General features: G+C 40.5%; 1 protein-coding gene across 1 annotated transcript in view; it reads left to right on the top strand.

Moving 5' to 3' along the window:
• The window catches only part of SHISA9 (shisa family member 9), a 244,011-nt gene extending 221,992 nt beyond the window's left edge, over nt 1-22,019 (top strand). Inside the window, 2 exon segments of the mRNA XM_077829101.1 lie at nt 5,003-5,047; nt 21,649-22,019. Coding sequence (XP_077685227.1) covers nt 5,003-5,047; nt 21,649-22,019 — 416 coding nt within the window.
• Nucleotides 22,020-23,166: the final 1,147 nt, after the last annotated feature.

Consider the following 23,166-nt stretch of genomic DNA (forward strand, 5'->3'; position numbering starts at 1 on the left):
TTTGAGCCTTTGGACATTCAGAAGGTATGATTAGTCCAACCTGAACTCCTCCTCCTGAGCTATAAGAGTTGAATGCCATACTGTAGCTGAAAGCTAACTTTCCCTCAGTCAGAGATTCATACAAGGTATTAGTTATCTTCATGCATTAATATATAGGCAAACAGTTAGCATTTTTAAGGCCCAATTCTGCACTCCTGATTTACACAAGCAGTTCATTTCTTTCCACGATCTTCAAGGAGTGGCAAGTGGCCAAAGCACCTATCCTCAGTGGAACTACTTGCATAAACAAACAAGACTGTCTGCATGCAGCAGAATGACCAAGTTTGCAGATGACAAACTGGGAGGAGTGGTAGATATGTTGGAGGGTAGGGTAGGGATACAGAGGGCCCTAGACAAATTAGAGGGTTGGGCCAAAAGAAATCTGATGAGGTTCAACAAGGACAAGTGCAGAGTCCTGCACTTAGGACGGAAGAATCCCATGCACCATTACAGGCTAGGGACTGAGTGGCTAGGCAACAGTTCTGCAGAAAAGGACCTAGGGGTTACAGTGGGTAAGAAGCTGGATATGCGTCAACAGTGTGCCCTTGTTGTCAAGAAGGCTAATGGCATTTTGGGCTGTATAAGTAGGAGCACTGCCAGCAGATTGAGGGACATGATCATTCCCCTCTATTCGGTGTTGGTGAGGCCTCATCTGGAGTACCGTATCCAGTTTTGGGCCCCACACTACAAGAAGGATGTGGAAAAATTGGAAGGAGTCCAGTGGAGGGCAACAAAAATGATAAGGGGGCTGGAGCACATGATTTATGAGGAGAGGCTAAGGGAACTGGGATTATTAGTCTGCAGAAGAGAAGAATGAGGGGGGGATTTGATAGCTGCTTTCAACTACCTGAAAGGGGGTTCCAAAGAGGATGGATCTAGACTGTTCTCAGTGGTAGCAGATGACAGAACGGGGAGTAATGATCTCAAGTTGCAGAGGGGGAGGTTTGGGTTGGATATTAGGAAAAACTTTTTCACTAGGAGGGTGGTGAAGCACTGGAATGGGCTACCTAGGGAGGTGGTAGAATCTCCTTCCTTTGAGGTTTTTAAGGTCAGGCTTGACAAAGCCCTGGCTGGGACGTTTTAGTTGGGGGTTGGTCCTGCTTTGAGCAGGGAGTTGGACTAGATGACCTCCTGAGGACACTTCCAACCCTATATTCTATGATTCTATACCCTCTAGTGAAAAGGATTTGGTAGGGTGGAGCCACGCCCCCTCCTAACTCTGCAGATCCTGGGGATTTGCAAAGAAGGGATTCCCACTCTGTGCAGAGACAGGGGCTATCTTGCAGGAATGATTGTTGCTCCACTGATTCATCTTCTCCAAGCAGCACAGCCTTTGAAGAAGCTACCACTCTTAGCTGGGACCCCTGCAGATGCTCAGTGAAGCCACACACGAGACCTAAAGGAAAGTACTGTAATATGATCCTGAATTATATTACCTCCCACGCAGACTGTTTTAGAGGGCAGGGATTTCTGCATGGCTGACAGTGGCAACTCTACTATGATACCCACTAGATTCCATGGAGCTCCAGTTAAGGGGCATCTACACAAAGCAAGGGGTGAGTTGGGGAGAAATAGGTAGAAAAACAATACTATTGAAGCACTATCCCATCCTTGAACACAACACAGAAGATGTGTTTATGGCTTCATGGGGGATGATCCTTTAGAAAAGTCAGAATTAAAATTATTAGGCATAATGCAATTATACTATGCTATCAACTGCTGCCTACCACACTGTTAGACTGATAAGTAAACTTTTTTTTTGCAAAGGCTCAAAGAGGGATTGCAAAATAAATACCACACTGGTATTTTTTCATTTCCAACAGCAAAGAAATATCAGCAACCGTTTCCGTAAATGGTGGCACAAAATGGATTAAAAGAATCTTAGACACAGGAATAGCTCACTGGGTTTAATGCCTAGGAAACAGACGTGAAAGTACAGATTAAGGCATCATTTGTCATATCCAGAGGGTGATTCAGTTAATAATTTCATATATTTAGAGGTATGTTCAGTGTCATCTATAATGCTAGGCAAAGATGAGGCAATTTGCCTGATTCAACATTGGGGCCATGGATCTATCAGAACCAAGTGTGACATAAAAGTCTGATTTTTTTAATATATATAAAATCGACTGTGGCTGGAGCTTTGGGGTGTTCATTTACTAAGGGAGTATTATGTTAGATAATCCCTGCTTTTCCCCCAAGATACAGGAGATGTAGTTCTAAGCATCTTGGCATTAGTGGGCTAAGCATGAAATCAGAAATACCTTGGGACCACAGTTTTGAAGCTCAGTGCTGTCCAAGGAGCCCTTCTCTCTTCTCATATAGACAAATTGTGTCATATCTGACTACTCTGTGCGTGGGTGTTTCTGCTGAGAACTTGAAAATTGCTGTCCATTTTGTGCAGACTTTCGGGGCCCATTCCTGCTCCCAGTGAAATCACACAGACTTTCTATTGACTTCAGTGGCAGCCTGATTGGTTCCTGTATATCCCTTTGCTGTTGTCAGAGGGAAAAAACCCCTATCCTGATGTCCTTAATCACAATTTCCCCCTTTCCTATCATGCAATGCACTAATTGTCACTTTCCACCTCAGAGATGGGTGTAATTTAGCTGGGAGCACTCTGGTTGTGAAATGCCTTGGTATCCCAGATACCATACAATATCAGTAGTTTGGCTGGTGTCTTACTGCAGCCTTTAAGAAATTACATTTTACTGTCGACTCTTTTGCTACCTGGTGATTTTCTCTTTCTGGGCCTGGGGAATACGGGGATTAGTAATCAATCATCACAAAAGGAAATGTTCATGTTACAGACACATCCTTCCCTCAGCAACTGAATAGAGCTGTGAAAAGGTAGCTCTTTAGGGATAAGACTGGTCTCAGTAGAAGTGACACCTAGACTGTGGAGAGAGGGGAGGAGAGACTGCGAACAGCGCTAGGTCTAGTAGAGGCAGCTTTAACACTGAAGTAGGAGACACACAAACACTTTCATTTGTGTCATCTCACCTTTACTTGTCAAGTAGTGTATCCAGCTTTAAAGAATTTTGCAGGCGGTAAGGATGACTATCATTTTTAAATAGTCACTAAAGTATAGAAAAGATTTAGAAACTATTATTCAGATTTCACCTTGAGAGAGAGAATACCTGGACTATTGGATGTCTAGTTATTTTTGATAAATAGATTTAAGATTTACTAAGCCAAACACTGCGTGTTTTTTGTCTTCAGGAATGAATCTGAGCCAGTGTTTACTTTCATTGGTGAGGGTGAACCTGATGAAGTTTTGAGATTCTGTCAAATTCTCAACCTATTTTTCAGTCTTACATGACTAGTTTAAAATTTGCGAATCTCTTTAGTTCCACTGATTCAAATCTATGTCCCTCCTGCCCAAAAAGGATTTCAGTTTTAATCAATTTACATTTTTCTAGCAAAAGGAAAGCTTGCACTATGTTTTATGTTAAAGACATCGAAAAGCTAGGCTGGTTCTTGGAAAACTAGTTGAATTTTCAAACCCATGTAATTTGAGTGTTCAGAATAAGACAAAACTAATTTCCCACATACCTGTCTTCCATAGTGTACAATGTGTAGACCTGTAAGAGCATCAGCATTGATCCAATTGGCCTAATGAAACACATTACCTGATTAGAAGGGTTTTTCCCCTCTATTGCTCGTGGTTGCATGATTTGGTGGCAACAGGCTAACAATCAAAACAGGTTTATTTCTATCCATTTAGCAGATCAGTGATGGCTAAGAAGCCAGTAAATCTAAATCCAGGGTACCTCTAGAAAAGCCTATTTTAATGAAATCTTTATGAATTACACACAGGACTTTACAGTAAGTGATGTAACAGGAAATGTGTGGGATGATGTCTAGGCCTGGTCTATGCTACAGAACAAAAGTGGTTACAGCTGAACAGAATTCAGTGCCTTTTGTATATGCCCCATTTACAAATAAAATCATGGCTTCCCCCCTCCCACTCCAATTGCCAGCCCTGCAGGATTTCACAGTGTCCGGTCAAGTGATTTACACCAACATTTCAAAAAGAATCCACTCATTTTGGGTTCCCCCATGACACATCTAGGAATTGATTTTCACAGCTGCTGAGCAACCACAACTCCCACTGACTTCAGGGACCCATTGTGAGTGCGCAGCACCTCTGAAAATTGGGCCACAGGTAGGTAGGGTCTCAAATTATGGAGACTTTTGAAAATCTCAGTTTCTCAGTCCATCCATTTTGAAATGTGTGGAAAACTGACCTCAAAAGGCTTTCATGAGGTTTGTCAGAGTCTGTTTATAAAGTGTTTTGAGATCTTAAGATGAAAACTGCTACATAAGTGCTGAAGTATTTTGAAATAGTCGACTTTGGATGAATGGGGAAAGATACAGAAGAGAACTTTGCCCAATAGATGAATAGTTTCTCATGAGTAGGGGCTCTCAGTACACTGTTTTTATATGCTTTATTTCATTTTGACACTCTGTGTAAAAGTCATGATAACCGTATGATATTTTGTGCCAAACTTCGATCTAAAGTTATGCTTTCTTTTTAAGTCCTCAAAAGTGAAAATTAAAACAACCTTTTAAAGAAGGGCGCTAATTTAAATCTTGTACAGTGCTGGAGTTAAGACAGAGAAGGACAATGAAAGTGTATGAGAGGGATTCTAATATCTCATTAGCATTTAAAATCAGGTGTGTACTGTGAAGTGAAATGGAAAGTTCTGGCTTAGGGAGGCAAACTCATTAAGGGACAGATTCCAATTCTCATACTCACCTTACTTGTCAAGGTAGCTCCATTGAGTTCAAAGGGTCTATTTGTGCATACTATTGAATATGAGCAGGCGTATGAGAATCAGGTCCTAAGCAGAGTATAATAGTGTCTATCTTTAAACTATTTGGATTCAGTGTACTGTGCTTATGATGTTTGTGATATGAAATAGAACAAACATACTAGCATGTCTTGATTATTTTTTAGGAGGGTATGATGGTGATTTTCCTGTGATGACACTTAAGTCAAAAGGTACTGTAGGATCTTTTGCTCTTTTGTTCTAACCGAAATCAAAACCCAAATGCAGATAAACATTAGCAGTCTTCACCTTTGTACAATGATGCACATTGACATCAGCTGTGTGGTTCCCCCCCCCCCCACAATTGCCAGATAGAGCAATTAGGCAAATGATGGGAATGAACCCTTTATGGTAAATATTATATAAATAGCAGCTGTTAACAGTCTGCCATTTCGGTACTGCAAAGGCTGTTCTAACTGGAGCAAATGAGTATAAGAAAGAAATCTCACAGGTAAGAAGTCACAGAGATTTACTCCTATACTGCAATAACAAAAGGCTGGGGGGGGGCGAGTGCAGTAACATGATTTGCAAGGCACCCAATGAATTTTCACGCTTTTTTTTTTTGCCTAAAAATTGAATTTTTCTGAAATATTAGCTATATGACTACAACAGCTAAAACCCCCACTACAATATCTGTAGCGTAAGCCGGAGAGTCACATCACATCATCGTGATAAGATTTCTTGCCTTTATGGAGGAGAAAGTTTATGTGCCCCAGAAAGCCAGGTAAGCCACTATTATGAAGAAAGTGTGTTTCCTCCTGCAAACCACAGGGAGTTATTGCACCACATCAGGGAAGACAGACTGGTTTGGAATGCGGTTGCCTATTTCAAAAATATAATCCTATATCTTGGGCTTTCCTATTGCATGAGTGGTGAGTGTAGAAGAATGACCTAATGGTTATGATTACTACCCTCAGTGGGCAGTCAGAAAGAGGAGCTGACTTCTTATGAATGGGGAGACTCTCTTACATGATAAGAGCAGCTAGTTGGGAACCATTTCACAGGAAATTCCACAATATATGTTTTCCATTCCGAAATGGAATGAAAACAAAATATTTCAAAATTTCCCATGAGATGAAATTTAAAATAAATAATTTCAGGTCAAAACATTTGTTTTGATTAAAAAAATATCAAAACATTTTGTTCTGATTTTGATTTTTTCATGTTTTAAAAATATGTTTACATAAAAATTTGGTTTCAAAAAGTATTTTCACTATGAAAAATCAAAATGTTTCATTCTGAAAATGCTGAAATGGGACATTTGGACATTATCAAAATGCTTTGTTTCATTTTTTTCCCTCCGAGAAACAACATTTAGTTGAAAGTGACACATTTCGTTTTGATGAACACAGTAATTTTGACAAAATGACAGTTTTGACAGCTTCAACAAAAATTTCCCTGCTCCCCCCAGCTCTAACGACAAGCTCCTCTCTTGTGATTAAATGGAGCTTCAGCCAAGGAAACTAACTGTTCAGCCAAACAACGAGCTGATACAGACTAACACAGCTACCACTCTGAAACCCATTCAGCCAAAGTGGCTCCTTTTCAGTTTCTGCCCTATTCTCTCTCTCTCTGTCTATGTTAACGCTATTGAAGGGTTCAGTTCCCAGGGGTTGGAAAGTTTTGTTTTGCTTTGGGGGTTGGAACAACCCCCAAAACAAAATGAAAATTCAGATGAAGCCTCCACATGTTGCCTGACTTGGGGTGAAAAGGTCACATAAAATCAGTAACCACAGAATTCAATATGGTTTACTCCCAAATTGTAAATCAACCAAAGATTCAGTGGAAACTCACCCTAGGTTTTGCTTAAAAACACATCCCTGCTTTGCTGAAAGATTCAGAAATGCTGGAGAACTCTGCCCAGGTAGAGAGTTTCATCATGAAAGTTTCATATAGCTCTAGTGCAAAACTGACAGACAGAAAGAATGTGTGAGGTCCAGCTAAGGCTTTACATTTACATTTTCCTTGCTATTGCTCAACATGGCTCTCATTTTTTTAAAGTAACAACTATTGGAACTAATTTTGTAACAGTTAAGATTTAAGAAGCCATCTGACTTCAGTTCAGAGCAGTGGTGACTAAAAGATTCTTTGAAATTGTAGCTGTTAATAAAAAGATCAAAGGAAAACTATACTTGCAAAAATAACTGTAATAGTATTGCTGTGAGTTTAGCTCTCATTTTAATCAATACCATTCAGACTAAGTGCCTGAGGGTCAAATTCTTCTCTCGGAAGCAATGGGGTAAATCTGGAGTGTCTCCACTTATGGAACAGAGCAAAATCAACCCTATTTCAGCATATTGTGTCTGAATTACATAAACTGAACTGAGGCTTCTGTGTCCTTGTGCAGGTCCCCACAGCAGGACAATCGGTAACATTTGTAACCGACTAGGCCAGTGTTTCCTAAATGGTGGGTCCCAACCCACTAGTGGGTTGAGGGAAGGTACTAGATGGGTTACCACATTCTGGGCCAGATTAACCCATCTCTGGTCCCTAAACAAACATTCTTCTCTTGGCCAAGGGTGGAGGGGAAGCCTTGGAAGTGGGGTGTGGTGGGATGGAGAGCAAGCTCAACCCACACTCACCCTGCAGTAGCAGCTCCTGTCTGATGGGGCTGGGCCCAGCTCCCTCTCCAGGCCACACTAAGTGACACTGTGACCCTGTGTACCAGGTTGCAATGCCCACAGTGAAGAGCCAGGCCCAGCCTGGTGGGACAGGAGCCATCACTGTGAGGTGAGCTCGCTCTCCAACCCTCCTCTTTCCAAGGCCTCCCCGCTGCAATGGGCTGGGAATAGGTTTGCGGTGCCAGAGCAGAAGATGCATATATGTAATGGTAGGTCGTAAAAGAAGAACACGTAGTTGGTGGGTCACCTTAGTAAAAAGTTTGGGAATCAGTGAACTATGGCAGTCAGACGTTTACACTTTTAACAAAAGTGCACAACAGGTGTCCTGAAAACAAAAAGACCCTGAAATCATAAGTTAAACTGAAGTTTAGCACTTAGTCAAATTTTAGGACTGATGTGACAAAATTGCATGGTAAAGAATTGTCCTTGTCCTGTGAGTGTAAGAACAAATTTGTTATTATCTGACTATGGACTGAAAAAGCTAACATAAATACATGTTTGTGGAAACAAAAATACATTTTTAGTCATTGAAACATGTTCTGGAACACTTATTATTTGAGCCACAGAACTTAACATTTAAAAGATTTGTTCATGCATAAAAGGATTGCTACAAACTTTTGGTGCAATAAAGTTTTTTCTTTATTTATATACTAGAGATGCACTAAGAAGCTATCTAATGAAAATATAATCAGATCTAGGTCACTGAAGAAGGGAAGGAACAAGCACTTTTTAATAGAAACCTGGAAATCTCTCTTATGTTAATTGTAGTAAACTTATTCTGTAGTCCATTTAGTCCCCATTGAAGTCAGTGGGAGTTTTTTTCAGGCAGGACAGCAGGATTGGATTGTTAATTTGTATTTCAAATGGTAATTTTTTTGCCTATACCCTAATATGCAGGGAAGGTTATCAGAAAACTGAGAAAAATATGTTCAAACTCTATTAATTTATGAAATAAATATTTTGTAATTGGCATTGACTTTTTTTAGTGAAACTCATCCCATGATTTGGCAGGTAATTTACTTCCCAGTTGTAGATGCCATGCAAGGATAAGTGTTAATATTCACTGTGAAAGGAGAGAGAGAGATCATTATGAAACAGATTTCAAATTACAGTATATCCATTGGCTGGAATTTTCAAAGGAGCCTAATTCCCTTATGTACCTTGGAAAACCTAACCCATTGTCACGTGCTTAGAGCAGGGAAGTGGAAATCTTTTTATTTTGTTCTCAGATTTTCACTTACTATTTGACATTGAGCGAGTAACAACCTCGCTGTTCTTAAATTTTGCCCTTTATAAAGTCTGGTGTGAGGCTTGATGCATTGCTGTTCATCAACAGATTTCAAACCTCTGGCAAAAGCTACTTTTTAGTTCAACACAGTGCAGCATTATTTGCTTCCAGGAAACCAGAGTCTCTTGATTATGATAAATCTGTATTCAATGCACTGGTTTCCTAACATTGGTTGCAACTGATATATATATTTGTCATTTATTAATCTCAAAATAGTATACAATGTCTGTAGCCAGTATGCTTGGATTGGTAAATAAGGATGACACCACTGCATTACTTTGTAAAATAAAATTTTTAACACTGTAATTTAAAATTATGTAAACCTATGTGGCCTATTATAAAAATACCTTTTGAAAAGAAGTTGTTTTACATGTCCACAGAGAGAAACCTGCCTGATCTTATAAAGTGTTTGGAAAAGAATAAGAAAAAAAATACCAGAAATAATTAGCCCCTTTGGTGTTTATAGTTCTTGGAACATGTTCAGAAGAGGGGCATTTCTGCTTCTGGACATGTGGATAGTCTCAACCTCCAGTGATTTGCTACCTACCCAGCAAGGTGCAATGGAAAATCTCGTGTATTATGTCTGGTGCCTGAGGAGTTAATCAAATTCTGTCTCAGAATTACCAGCCAAGCAGCAGACTTCACTGTCTGCAGTGGGTGCAGAGAACATTGCGGAGACTGCAGGCTCTAGTTACCAAGTCTAATTACATTCATATTCTCAAATATTCCTACTGTATTTCAAAACCAAACATTCTCTGGCCTCTTGAGCATTTCAAAAGCTGTCATAAAAGTAATCAATAGAACAGGAGAAGAGCTTGGGCCTACATATTTATGTTTAATAATTTCTCATCACATGAAAGTAACATTTTATTTTATTGGAAAACAGAATGCAGCCTTGTGTCTGGAGGTGGACAAGCTCCTTTCAAACAGCATCTGTGGAGGAGAAGAATGATTTGATGTGTCTTTTTATGCTTGGTCTCTCTCCAGATCAGTATGAGAAATGAGTAAACTGATAAAGTGGTACAGTATGTTAGAAGAGGAATAACAGAGCTACATAAGTAGGATTACCAGCCCTGTGAGACTCATTTACATCCAATTCTGAGCATTATATATTAGTTGCTTACCCAACATCCCTATCACTAATAAGGATCACAGAAAATAATCTGTGGCCACAATATGCTATCTTTCTTTGCAGACTGTTACAAATAAACTGGTGGGAGAGAAAAGGCAGAGTAGAAAATGCGGGGGGGGGGGGCAGGAGGAGGAGGGGGAAATCAATCTTTTGTAGTTCATGGGCTGAATTCTTGGTTCTTGCCAAGATGTGCTCAGTACAATAATGGAAATGGAAAGAGGCAAAGGTGACTTTAAGCCACTTGTCACTTTCTGTATTCTCAGTCTAGCTCAGGACTGCTCTAACCTGTGCTCAGCTGCAACAAAGCCAGCAAGAAGCCATTCCACAGATGAGAACAGCTGGTGACCAGTGAGCTGCCACAGCCATACTTCCTCCCTTGGGCAACACTGTGCACGTAAAGACATATCCTATCCTCCTTTTCTTCTACAACCATTGTTTGAAAGGAGCTTGTCTACTTCCAGACATGAGACTGCATTCTGGTTTCCAGATCCCCCTATGCCAGACAATTACAAAGGTAGGCCAGCCAGAGCTGTTATACTGGCTGCATGCTGTATGGGGAACCCCTGCATGCCCAAGCGCTGTTCTCTGGGTATTAGTTCTATCTGCCTGGACGTAAAAAAGAATTGAGCCCTATTTCTTGAAGTTATTTTTAAAGTTCATCCCACTGAACTCAGTGAAGCTGAACCAAATTGTAATTTGGTCCACATGTTTCTTTTCCCCCAGCATAGGAAACTTTAAGTTACTATAGGGTTGATTCTTTGCAGAATTAATTCTGCATTAGTTTTCACATGAACTCAGGTAAAAGCCCCTAAAAAGAACAGAACTCAAGTAGTTTGGCAGCTTCTAAACACATTGTTTTAGCTTCAGCTCAGACAAGTAAACAGAGGCAGTCACAATATTTAACACTAGATCAAGTTGACTGTGTTATAGTAACTCACAGTAACATATAAGCCAAGGCAGGATTTGAATATCTCCTTTGGCTCCTCACTATTAAATCTTCCCTTAAGCCATTTTATGGGGACTTTCCAACTTCTTTACTTGGAGAGGTATGCAAGGTTTCCCATCTTAAGTTTGATAGCTGTGAGTAACTACACAATAGCTGAAATCAAAGCCCAAAAGCTATCATTATGTTTATGGGTACACTAAGAGAGGAAGAATGGTGAAGTGGTTAGGGCACTACCTGAGGACCCAGGAGACAGAGATTCAATTCTCTGCTCTGCCACAGACTTCTTGTGTGACCTTGGGCAAGTAACATAGCCTCTCTCATTTCCTACCACACAGGGGCATTGTGAGGACAAATACATTACAGACAATGAGACATTCAAATACTACAGTGGTGGGGGCCATAGAAGTACCATAGATTACCCTAAATTTAAGGGTAAAAATCTTACCAAAATGTTGAACTGTCAAAATTCATCTAAATAACCATTAATATTGGAAACAGAAAAAGCAAAGGGGTGACTCTCAGAATTAAAGCTCTTATTGTACATAGTCATTATGCGATTCTGAGATTCCAATTCTTTTCTCTCTCTCTCTGCTAATATGACAGTGATATCTTTAAATCCTATTTTACTGACTTGAATACAAAATATACTCAGTACAAATGAATTTATAGGGCCTTTCATCTGAGAGCTCAATGAACTCTAAAAATAGCAATTAATCCTAGTAACACCTCTGAAGAGGTAATTAAGGATTAACAGCCCATTTTAGAGCTGGGGAAATGCAGGCATGAAAAGGTTAAGTGATTTCCCAAGATCATGTAGCAAGTCAGTGGCAGAATCTGGAGCAAAATCCCAGATCTCCTGGAACCCTATTGTGTGCACAAAAGTAAACAAGACCTTTACAGTGATAGGTTAAAATAAAGAACCCACCCAGGTATACTCAACAGGCAGTTTTCAAAGATGACTGCACAAGCATCCATATACTGTGTACATGCTTTATTTTTTCGCTTGATATGAAATCACCTCTCATCCTTCTCCCTTCCCCCCACTCCCCTCAAGAAAGGGGAGGGCTAGAAAACTCTGAATAGTGAATGTGTTTCTGCAACAGATTAGCATCAGGTGTTGGAATGTTAGGGGTAGCATGGTTGGGTTGCAGTTATAATATATTTGGAAATATTCAGTGACTCTCAGTTTCAGGCTTCTGCCCTGTTGATGTGCACATTTTGAGGTGGAGAGCTATAACATGCAAGAATATTGGCCTCTTTAAGAGTTGCCAGCAGATTTTTTACACTATTTATCCTCCTTTTTTGGTCTGTGTTTATTGAGGCAGGTTTCTTTGTTGTTGTTGTTTTTTAAAGAAGCCTACTTTAAACAGATGGAAAATGGGATTTACAAGACTAGCTTTGAACGTCAATGTCTTTCACTGTGCAATCAAACACACTGCTGACATGTCACAGTTATACACAGCATTAACAGCTGAAAATGGGATTTTGAGGGACGCAGGGATGGCTCTGTATCCATAATACATTTATCCCAAGGTGCATTCATGCATCTACTATATTTAGGTAGTTTTTAAGCTGATTTAGATGTACAACAATCAAATTGGAAAAAGAACAGTTCAGTCATATTAAGCTGTGATGTCTAATGTACAGAGTCACAGTAGAAAAGTGTGAACCATTTAAATGGCTACCCCTCCAACCCCACTCCACCAAGTGTCAAACCCTCCCATGGTAAAATGAACAGAAGGATAATAATCCGTGGGAGCTTTAGAGGGAAGGGATTGGGGGTGCAGATAAAGAAAGAGGTACAACCTCCAAAATTTGAAGAATCTAAGTATGTGAAGGTAAAGGAAGTTCCAACCTACAGATCTAAGATTAGCTGCAAGTTCACTGGCTCTCCCACCCTTAGCAGCACATCAACATCCTATTGTTCCACAGGGAGTACACAGCAGATAAATTAGCAGAAGTACCCAGGGGACCGTGCTTCACAGAGTGACTTCCCAGTGATATCTCTGACCTATGAAGCCCCAACTGCAAAGAGGTATCCAGATGGGGTTTTGACAGGCTCTGGAAAATAGGAAGAGCAGTCCCCCTTCCAAAGGTTTAGGAGATTAATTTTTACTCTGTTTTGTTCCCCTTTACACCTCATAGCAGAGGGTCCATGAACTCCTAGGCACCATAAATCCATGCATGGATTTGAAATGAGAAGAAGGACAAGTTTACACCATAACTGCATCTTAAGTAAACCAGGAGGAGTTAACCATTTAATATAACAGGAGGATTATTCCTATAGGCCTCACATTCTTACCCAACTTAGGGCTTGACTGTGCTACGTAGGAACCACACGACCCCAGGTACAGCATGACCACTGCTGCAGTACTTCAGGGAGTGCAGCATACCCTCCTATCTCCACCCAGCAGGTTCTGAAGGCCAGCGCATGTGTTAAGAGACGGGGTCAAGGACCTCTCTCTCCTTGTCCTCCTTGAGTACCTCCTTGGTGTATGGAAAGGAGTAGCCCCTGTACTTCTCTAGTGTGGGGATTACAATTGTGTCTGGCTGTCATGCATACTGTAATGGGGTCAGCACCCGCCTCTCAGGTGTGCCCCCTTTTCTCTGGCCGATATGCCTGCAATCACAGTCTTTTTCATGGGGCAGCATCCACCTCTCGCAGGCGGCCCCCCTTTGGTTGGTTGGGTGTGAGCATGCTTTTGTTTTTAGTTCTTTCAATGAGGTGGCACCCACCTCTCATGAGCACCCCCTGGCTGATGGGTCTCTTGGTGGGTCTTCAGTGACTCAGCCCTCCGACCGAACCATCTACACTGTCCCCCACTTCCACGATATACAGTCGCAAGTTCTTATCATGAACCTGGTATGGGACCAAAGCTCTTAGGCTTCTTCCCAGAGGCACTGCCTTCTTCAACCACCCAGCCGGGGCCCATCTCGGAACCTGCAACTGGTGATGTTTCAGTAGGGTTCCCTGAGCTCACTCTTCAACAAGACCAACAGGGCCCATCTTGGTACCCTCGCCTGGTCAGGCCAAGTCCTGGACTCAGCCTGCCCACACTGATCTTTTCATGGTCCTGCTGCTACTCTCTCCAGCCAGCCAGGCACCTCGTCTTCAGAAGCCTTCCCTAGGCTTCAGTCCTGTCTGCGGTGAACTTTCCACAGTTAGCTGTCTGCAGTACTGCTGCACTTTCAGCCAGCCAATCACCCAGTCTTCACTCTTCGAGCTCCAGCCAGCAACTGAACTTCTCTGCTCTGCTGCTTGTCTAATATAGGGCCTTTCTGGATTGGCTGCTCCATCAGCCACTCTAGTCGGCTGGAGGACTTCTTGCTGCTCTTTTCAGGAGCAGGATGATGCAGGGCTAAGAGGCCTCCAGCAGGGGCCTCTGGGCTTAGTTCATCCTGCCACGTGCCTCCCCCTTCAGACAGGCTTGGGGCAGTGGTCTTTTCTCATGCCCGCATTAGTCAGGGTGTACTCCACTTGGGCTACCTCTCCCTCTGGCTCTCTTCAGCCTCTGCCTCTGCCCAATAAATAATTAAAATCTTGCTGGTTTTCCGCAGCTGCCTTTGGCTCTGGCCCTCCTTTGGCCTCTGCCTCTGGCTTCATTGTCTTACTGCTTTTGCCTCCACCTCTGGCTCCCTTCGGCATCTGACTCTGGTTTCGCTGTTTTGTTGCTGTGTCTGCCTCTGGCCCTTCTACGGCCTCTGTCTCTTCCATTGGTCCTACTACCTCTGGCTCTGGCCCTCTTTTGGCCTCTACCTCTGGGGGAAATAAACACGGGGAAATAGTTTTACTTTGTGTAATAACACATCCGCTCCCAGTCTGATGTGATTAGGCAGAGCCAGAGCCAGAAGAGTACCCAGAAGTTACCTACTACAGGACAGGCCCAACAAAGAAAATAACAGAAAGCCACTAGGCAACACCTTCAGCCCCCAACTAAAACCTCTCTGGTGCATCATCAAGGATCTACAACCTATCCTGAAGGACAACCCATCACTCTCACAGATCTTGGGAGACAGGCCAGTCCTTGCTTACAGACAGCCCCCCAACCTGAAGCAAACACTCATCAGCAGCCACACACCACACAACAAAAACACTAACCCAGGAACCTATCCTTGCAACAAAGCCCATTGCCAACTGTGTCCACATATCTATTCAGGGGACACCATCATAGGGCCTAATCACATCAGCCACACTATCAGAGGCTAGTTCACCTACACATCTACCAATGTGATATATGCCATCATGTGCCAGCAATGCCCCTCTGCCATGTACATTGGTCAAACTGGACAGTCTCTACGTAAAAGAATAAATGGACACAAATCAGACATCAAGAATTATAACATTCAAAAACCAGTCAGAGAACACTTCAATCTCTTTGGTCACTCGATTACAGACCTAAAAGTGGCAATTCTTCAACAAAAATACTTCAAGAACAGACTCCAATGAGAGACTGCTGAATTGGAATTAATTTGCAAACTGGACACAATTAACTTAGGCTTGAATAAAGCGTGGGAGTGGATGTGTCATTACACAAAGTAAAACTATTTCCCCCTGTTTATTTCCCCATCTCCCTCCACTGTTCCTCACACGTTCTTCTGAACTGCTGGAAATGGTCCATCTTGATTATCACTACAAAAAGTTCCCCCCGCCTCCTGCTGGTAATAGCTCACCTTACCTGATCACTCTCATTACGGTGTGTATGGTAACACCCATTGTTTCATGTTCTCTGTATATATAAAATCTCCCCACTGTATTTTCTACTGTATGCATCCGATGAAGTGAGCTGCAGCTCATGAAAGCTTATGCTCAAATAAATTTGTTAGTCTCTAAGGTGCCACAAATACTCCTTTTCTTTTTGCGGATACAGACTAACACGGCTGCTACTCTGAAACAAAAATATAAGGGAGATTTTAGTGACCACACAACACCAACAAAAATTAATGCTTCATGACAGGGCTAAAATCCATCACCAACGGGCATATTCATACACTGGAATAATTTATATTGACAACCCCTTTTGTTAAAATTGGCTACAAAGTTCACACTCCACAAAATACACTCCTACTGTATGTGTGAGACTGCATAGGAACCTTGATAATAAGTTTCCATACAAAAAAGAACCCTTAGGTATAATTTAAAAAAATCAGATTTGGTATTTTTGCTTTTTCAAAATGAAGCTGACATGTAGTATGTTTGTTAATAGTGACAAAGGTTTATCAGATGATAAGTAATGAAAATGCGATCCACTTGACACACAGTGGAAATAAATATGAAGGATTTTTAATAAAAAACGCAAACCCAATATGATTTGAACACAATATCTTTTGAAATTTATAAACACAGACATTTTATGTATTAGGGTGGAAACTCTACAATTAAAAAGATCTGCGATTTTATAGATGTTAAATTAGCTTTTAAGAAATTATGTTGCTCTACAAATATTATAGAAACACAATATTTTAGTATTAGCCACAGAGGTAAGAAGAAAATATGTTTCCCTAACTTGTTTCAAGATTCTCCTTTACCTTGGGCATGTTATGTAATCACTCCATGCCTCCATTTTCCTACCTGTAAGATGGGTTCAATAATACCTACATCTGACAGGTAAAGAGAATTCCAGTTTTCTCTGTAATTAGAGCTGGTTTCCATCCCACAGGAAATTCTATAATTTCAAAATTTGGTTTCTGGATTGGGGCAGAAAGTTGAAATCGGGGTATATTTCTCAAAATGAAATATTCTAAAAATATTTTATTCAACTTTATTGAAACATCTCATTTCAATAATATCAAAATGTTTCATCTCAACTTCATTGTTTTTACTTTTACATTTTATTACAACAGAAGTCTAAACAAAATGTGAAAATTTTGACACTGAACCATTCCTGAAAAAGTGTTTTGATTATGCTGAATCAGCATTTTCTGATGGTAAATTGTTCTGTTACACAATTTGCAACCAACACTACTCTAATTCTAATTTCTTCTTTCTAATTGCTCATAAATTTCTCAAATAAATTCTTTGGGGGTGAAATTTTGTGTGTTTGGTTTCAGCCTGAAGGTGAATAGTCTTTGGAAAAGTTTGAGCAAAAGTTATTCAGCTGTTTTTGAGGTATTCAAGTGTGAGTGGGAGGAAGAGGACATAATACACATTTTTCCCATATATGTAGACACCCTCATTTCAGCATTTCTTCACTATCAAGAGATGCTATCAACACTGATCATATTGATAGTGAGAGGATGAACTAGAAGATTTAATATAGACAGAAATTTCATAGTATTTAACATAGCAGGGAAGAACGAAAGTACAATCACATCTCTTCCTTCAAAGACATTCTAGAAAGCTTTCAAAATGGGATAAATGACAGAATGAACTGAGAAATGAGAGAAAGAATTTAAGCTTTCAAAATAGGATAGGAATTAAATGGTACTGTAGCATAAACTGGGAGAGTCCTACAGCTTTGCAGATCTCACAGCATAAAGAACATCCGTGACAACTCTAAATTTTGTCAAAAGCTGAACCAACAGTAATTTTCAGGTGCCTTTGAATTTTTCATACTGAATAGCAGAAGCTATCTTCAGATGCATGCACTGATGAAAGAAAACCAAGAAAGAAGCAAGAGTGCTTGGCAGCTTCCTAAGGCTTCTTTGCAAAATCAAAGTGTTAGGCACATGTGGGAATCTCTCAGCGGACAGCCATGAGTGATTTGATTAGTACAGGTTCAAATGCCAACTTTCCCATGCTATCACAGCAGCCTAAAGCAAATCAAATGCAGTCATTCCCAGTGCTGCCAATTTCACCCATTTACTTCTCACCGGCTAACTTTTGCAAATTGAACTTTACTGTTGTTACCTTGGTTCTCAGATTTCCAGCCATTAGTTCTGTAAAACTCTAGAAAGTCTCACTTGATTTAGTTAGCTGAAATACTTAATAAAATGGAACTGTATTTGCTGAATCTATTTATTTATTTATTTGGCCTTCGAGCTCAACCAATAAAATAGCTGCACATTTTACACAGAATACATATAACTTGTATAGAGCAAAATAAAACCACCAGACACCTCATATTCACAGCACTTTCTAGGCTTTGCTCTCCCCATCTCTAGTTTTCACAATGGGAGCCTGTTTTATAAAAAACAATTGAACTATTAAGGCTACAATGGTAACACAATTTACTGTTGTGTGAGAACATTTATCTTAATATATCTAGAGATCTGAGTAATACATCTTGTATCTGACAGAAGTCTGAATGCAGGCAGTGCTCCAGCATGAAAGATATGGCCAACAAAGAGAGTATGAAGAAAAAGAAATCAAGGAATTAAGGTTGGCTCTTTGGGGCATTGCTTACTTAGCCAAGGGAAGATCTGGAAGTGGGTAGTATTAACCTTGGAACACTCCACTAGAATTACACCTAAAACTGGAGCTCAGAAAACTGTTCACAGAACCTATTTATTCAGGGCCAGATTTCTGATAACCATTGCTCCAGTTTAGAAACCCGTTCCTTCACAAGTCCTACTACTGACTTAAGTAGAAGTACTAATGAAGTTAAGGTACTATTCATTGTGAATAAGTCTATTGCAATCTGGCACTCAATGACGTTAACGTCTTTTTTTTTTTTCAGTTCATTCATTATTTACAAATAGATACAGATTTTATTAATTTGATAAGTATTATTTAGTGAAGGGCCTTTACAAACATTTTCAGCCAACAGATTGCTCATAAATTATGTGTCATGATTATTACTTGGATCATTTACTATTCCTAATTGATTACTTATGTTGTGATTGATCACCGAAGACATTGCCTATGTGACAGAAGTTGCCCCAGTTTAACAACATAGATCTAGCTAAATGGATCCAAACCCATACTTTAACCCATATTTAATCAGTTTATCTTAATCTGGTAATTTTCAAATGAGAATTAAATAAATTTAACATGGAATAAACTGACGTTGTGTGTCTACATTGGGAGTTTGAACCTGTTTAATTAGATTGATTTAAAATTGTTTAAACTGGTGGGACTTTTCTCATATAGACAAGGTCTAAGTCATATGGTAGTGATTCCTGCTCCCTGACTGGCTACCTCAAAGCTACCAGTATGGCCACACAAATGTAGCTGGTGTGCTCAGGCAAATACATATTTGCAAATAAATACTTGCTAGCACGAGTTTTCATGAGAAGCTAATAAGAGGGGCTGAGTATCCCATCAGTGTGAAACTGCAGGGTTTTTTTTTTCTTCCAAACAAATACTGATGAACACTGCAATAAATAGGACTATCCATATTTAGACTGACAACAGTCATTCAAAAACAAAGTAGATGTAATTTCCTGGCTGTTTAGATCACAGATTTGTAAAAGGAAGAAAACTCTAGCAAGCCTTCTTTGTAATATATTACAGCTTTATCAGTAATTGCATTGGCACATCATGTATTGAAATTAGAACAGGCTATTATCTACATTCTGTGTTTTAATTAAAAGGGAAGACAAATTCTTTACTGCACCTGTACATTATGGAAAGCATTCAGTTGCCAATTAAGAAAGAGACAGATGGAGATAGGTAAGGTATGTAAAGCCTAATTTTACAGCATACTCTGCTTCCTAAGCAATTTCAGTTCATCTGAGGGAAAATACATCTTCAGTGATGAAATCTACAATCTAAAAAGAAAACCCAATTGTACGGCCATTACACAGATAATGTCCTGAGATGATGAGCAGCAACCATTGTGGGTAAAATCTACCCCTGTGCAGAGGGCCCGCACAAGCAGGATGCACCATTTAAGTGCTAATGAAGCCCTATTTTGAGGATGGATTGCCTTCATGCTGGCCCTCTGCACAGGGGTAAATTTCACCTTCTGAATTAAAGTTCCATACTGTTTAGGCTAAATTCAGGATTAGTGATGTTTAGGAATAGAGCACAACAGAACCTGTACCAATAGCAAAGGTGCAAAAAAAAAAAATGGCATGGCAGCTGAGAAAGCATGCAACATGGTGGAATCAGATGTTGGGCTTTACAGCAAGAGTAGTGTCTAAGAGACTTGCAGAGGCCGAGCAGGTTTTAGCTTCAACGAAAGGGGGTATAATTTGTTAAGGCACACCCAGAGCTGGTGCAAAGGATGGTTTGGCAAAGTCAAACCTGCCCTCTTTAGGGGAACATATGGCGCTGCAAAGTACCCATTCATGGCAGTAAGCACATTCTGCAGAGTCCAAACAACCTCCATTAAAGATATGTTTTCAAAGATGATGGGGGCAAGTGCCTCTGACTATGTATTGAAATAAAAAAGGTGGTATCCATTACATTGCAACATCCATGCTACTCATTGTAACCACAGCTTTGCTATAGTCCCTTTGCTTAGTTTGTCACTAGCACCCTGTCTAAATATTTGTATTTTGCTGATATTCCTCTATAATGAAATGGTATGCCACATGCAGTTTTTAGGAATGATGCTAAGAGAATTTAACAGGATTTGAGTTAATTTAGTGCTCATGAAAGTGAGGAACCCAAAGCATTTGGTTCCATTGCTTCCTAGCACAGCTGTACCAAATGCATCTCATCTCTGCCTACAGCAGCCTCTCTTGAGCAGTGTATGCCATTTGTGCTGAATTGTGACAAATGGTTTTGTAGTTTTGCTATGTGCACAAACAACGAACACTACAGATAGCTCCCCAGGGCCAGTCTGCTCCTGATCGAATTCACCATTTACAAAGCAACAGGTAGAGCATCCTCTGCAAATGGAGGAGGGGAAAAACTGGTAAATCTGGAAGGTTAGGAAGGGGGAGATCAGAAGGGAAATGCCATGTCTGCCATACTGTGTCTCTGCCCCTGGGATCCCATAAAAGATCCTTCTCTCTAGCTCTGAGAGGATGTACTTCCATGGCACTTTGAGGGCCGGACTGAGGTAGAGCCAGGACCCACCCACTACTATAAACAGCATCATCCTTGCTGATCCCTTATCCAAGTGGAACTTCATGTACTGTAGTTTGAATCAGTATAGATTCCTGCTAGATCCCCTCTGTGAGTACTACTACAGGGGTTCTCTGTGAAAGCTCTGTTACCTAAGCATCATCGTAGTGAACAACACCTCCTCTGCAGGACTAGGGCTTCCCTTCGTGAATCGCTGGGATTCATGGGGTTGGGATACTTCACCTCTACCAGTTCCCCAACTCCCTTCCTTCATGAGGATGATCTGGTAAATTCTGCAATGTTAGTCATGGAGAGTTTTCAGGTTACCTCTCTGTGGGATGGGCAATTTTGGTCCAGAGTCTAAAGATGTGGAAAGACAACAGGTTTTTTTTTTGTTTTTTTTGTTTTTAAATAAAGGGATACCAAACAACATACACAGTGAGAATGCTACCTGGGTGATGCCTGCAGAGCCAGGCATATTTAGAGCTTGATCCAGAGCCCACTGAAGTCAATGGAAAGACTCGCACTGAGTTCTATGAGCTTTGGCACAGGCCCATAATGAGAATTAAAAATTGGTGTCTTTTGATTTTCAAAAATGTGTGGGATAGGTGGACATTTGCATGGCTAGTTTAAATCTGTTGAAATATTATATTGAAGCCACTAACACCTGGGCTGCTGCTATCCATAAAGATCTAAGGAAAAGATCATTGAATCTTCCTACGAAAACCATGTTAAGAAGGGATTTTTATTCCCATCTGGAAAGATTTGTTTTTCTAGCTGATCTAGATGTAATCATACATGATGGACTATAAACTCTGCATTGATGTTTAATATTTTCCTGCACTCAACTGACCCTTTCTTTTTTTTCCCTCCTCTTTTTGAAATCAAACAGCTGACAAGGTCAATGATGACTTCTATTCCAAACGCCGACACCTTGCAGAACTGGCTGCCAAGGGAAGCCTGCCACTGCACCCAGTGCGCAGAGAGGAAGACAGAACGTACACGCCTGACAATGGCACGACCAGACAGAATGGGCAGAAATCCAAAGTCTCAAAGATGCACACACACCCCTTAGCTTACAACTCCAACTTCAAAACCTGGGACCCCAGTGTCCAGTCCCTCCGACGGCAGACATATGCAAACAAGGGGAAGCACAGCACAGGAGAACCAGCAGCAAGTGACCCACTGACAACTCGGAACCAGCACTATCTGCCCCCACAGCCATATTTCATAACCAACAGCAAGACAGAAGTGACTGTTTGAGATTGCTTTTGAGAAAAAAAATCCCTTAAAAACAAAAACACACACATAAATAACTGAAAGAGGCAAAAAAAAAAATGATATCAAGAAAGAAAGGAACTTCCACTTGGACATTCCTGCTATGAAGCCAATTGTAAGGCAAGGAGTGGGTTAATACCATTCAGCAATACACTGAAGGTTGAATTAGAAACACCATTTGTATTTCACACTGGAAAACAAACCCTTGTGACTAATTTTTTTTTACTTGAAACTGAAATCCATGATGAGAAGTAGCACAATCTAGAGAAACTTTATGTCTGCTTAAACCATTTACACTATGTTCCTGCCTTGAGACAGAGAGCCAGTGAGAGAGAACAATATACTGTAATACATTGTTTTGGTCAGGAATTTTGTATAAATTCTAATAATAATAATCACTAGACCTGTGAAAACCCAAGTGCAAATAACTTGGTACCAGCCCTAACATTATTGTACTTTCATGCCATCACTATATGAAGCGCAAAAAAACCCCACAACCCAATAAAATAAAAAAAAGACAAAAGACTCTTTCATGTGAATCCAACGAAGACTGTTACAATTAAAAGCATATGGAAACTTTCTGGCTGGCAGAGAGTCCAGAAGGACAACAACAAACACAACAAACTTTTATTTTAGTTTATTTTTGGTTTCGTTTTAAAGTTTTTTGAACCTCCAAAATAAGAGACATATCATATGACAGAATGTGGGGTGAGGGGTGCGGGAAGGCGGGGGCAGGGTCAGAAAACCACTCCCCCTCAGTCCTGTTTTCCAGGCAGAAGGTAACAACTCTCACTTTGCGGACTGTCAAGACTTTTTCTTCACCTGAATGTTTTGCCTATATTCAACTGCTTCGGACTGAAAATAAATAAGCGTGGGTGGTGCCTTTACTGTATTGCTATTGTTCAATGACAGTCTTGTTTCTCAAAAAGTGAAACCCGTGTTCTTTTAAGCTTATTTCCTCATGTTTTATTAAAGTATTAGAAGGGTTCCACCCCCCTCAGCCTCTCTGCCCTCTTTTGTTGTCAAGAATGAAAATTCATGTTTCACCTCCGTGTAGTGGTTGCAAGGTCAGGAATATTTAGTTAGCCCCTCATTCCCTATGGTAAACCATAATTTTCCTACCTAAAATCCC

Source organism: Eretmochelys imbricata, chromosome 10, assembly GCF_965152235.1.
Source record: "Eretmochelys imbricata isolate rEreImb1 chromosome 10, rEreImb1.hap1, whole genome shotgun sequence".
Taxonomy (NCBI): domain Eukaryota; kingdom Metazoa; phylum Chordata; order Testudines; family Cheloniidae; genus Eretmochelys; species Eretmochelys imbricata.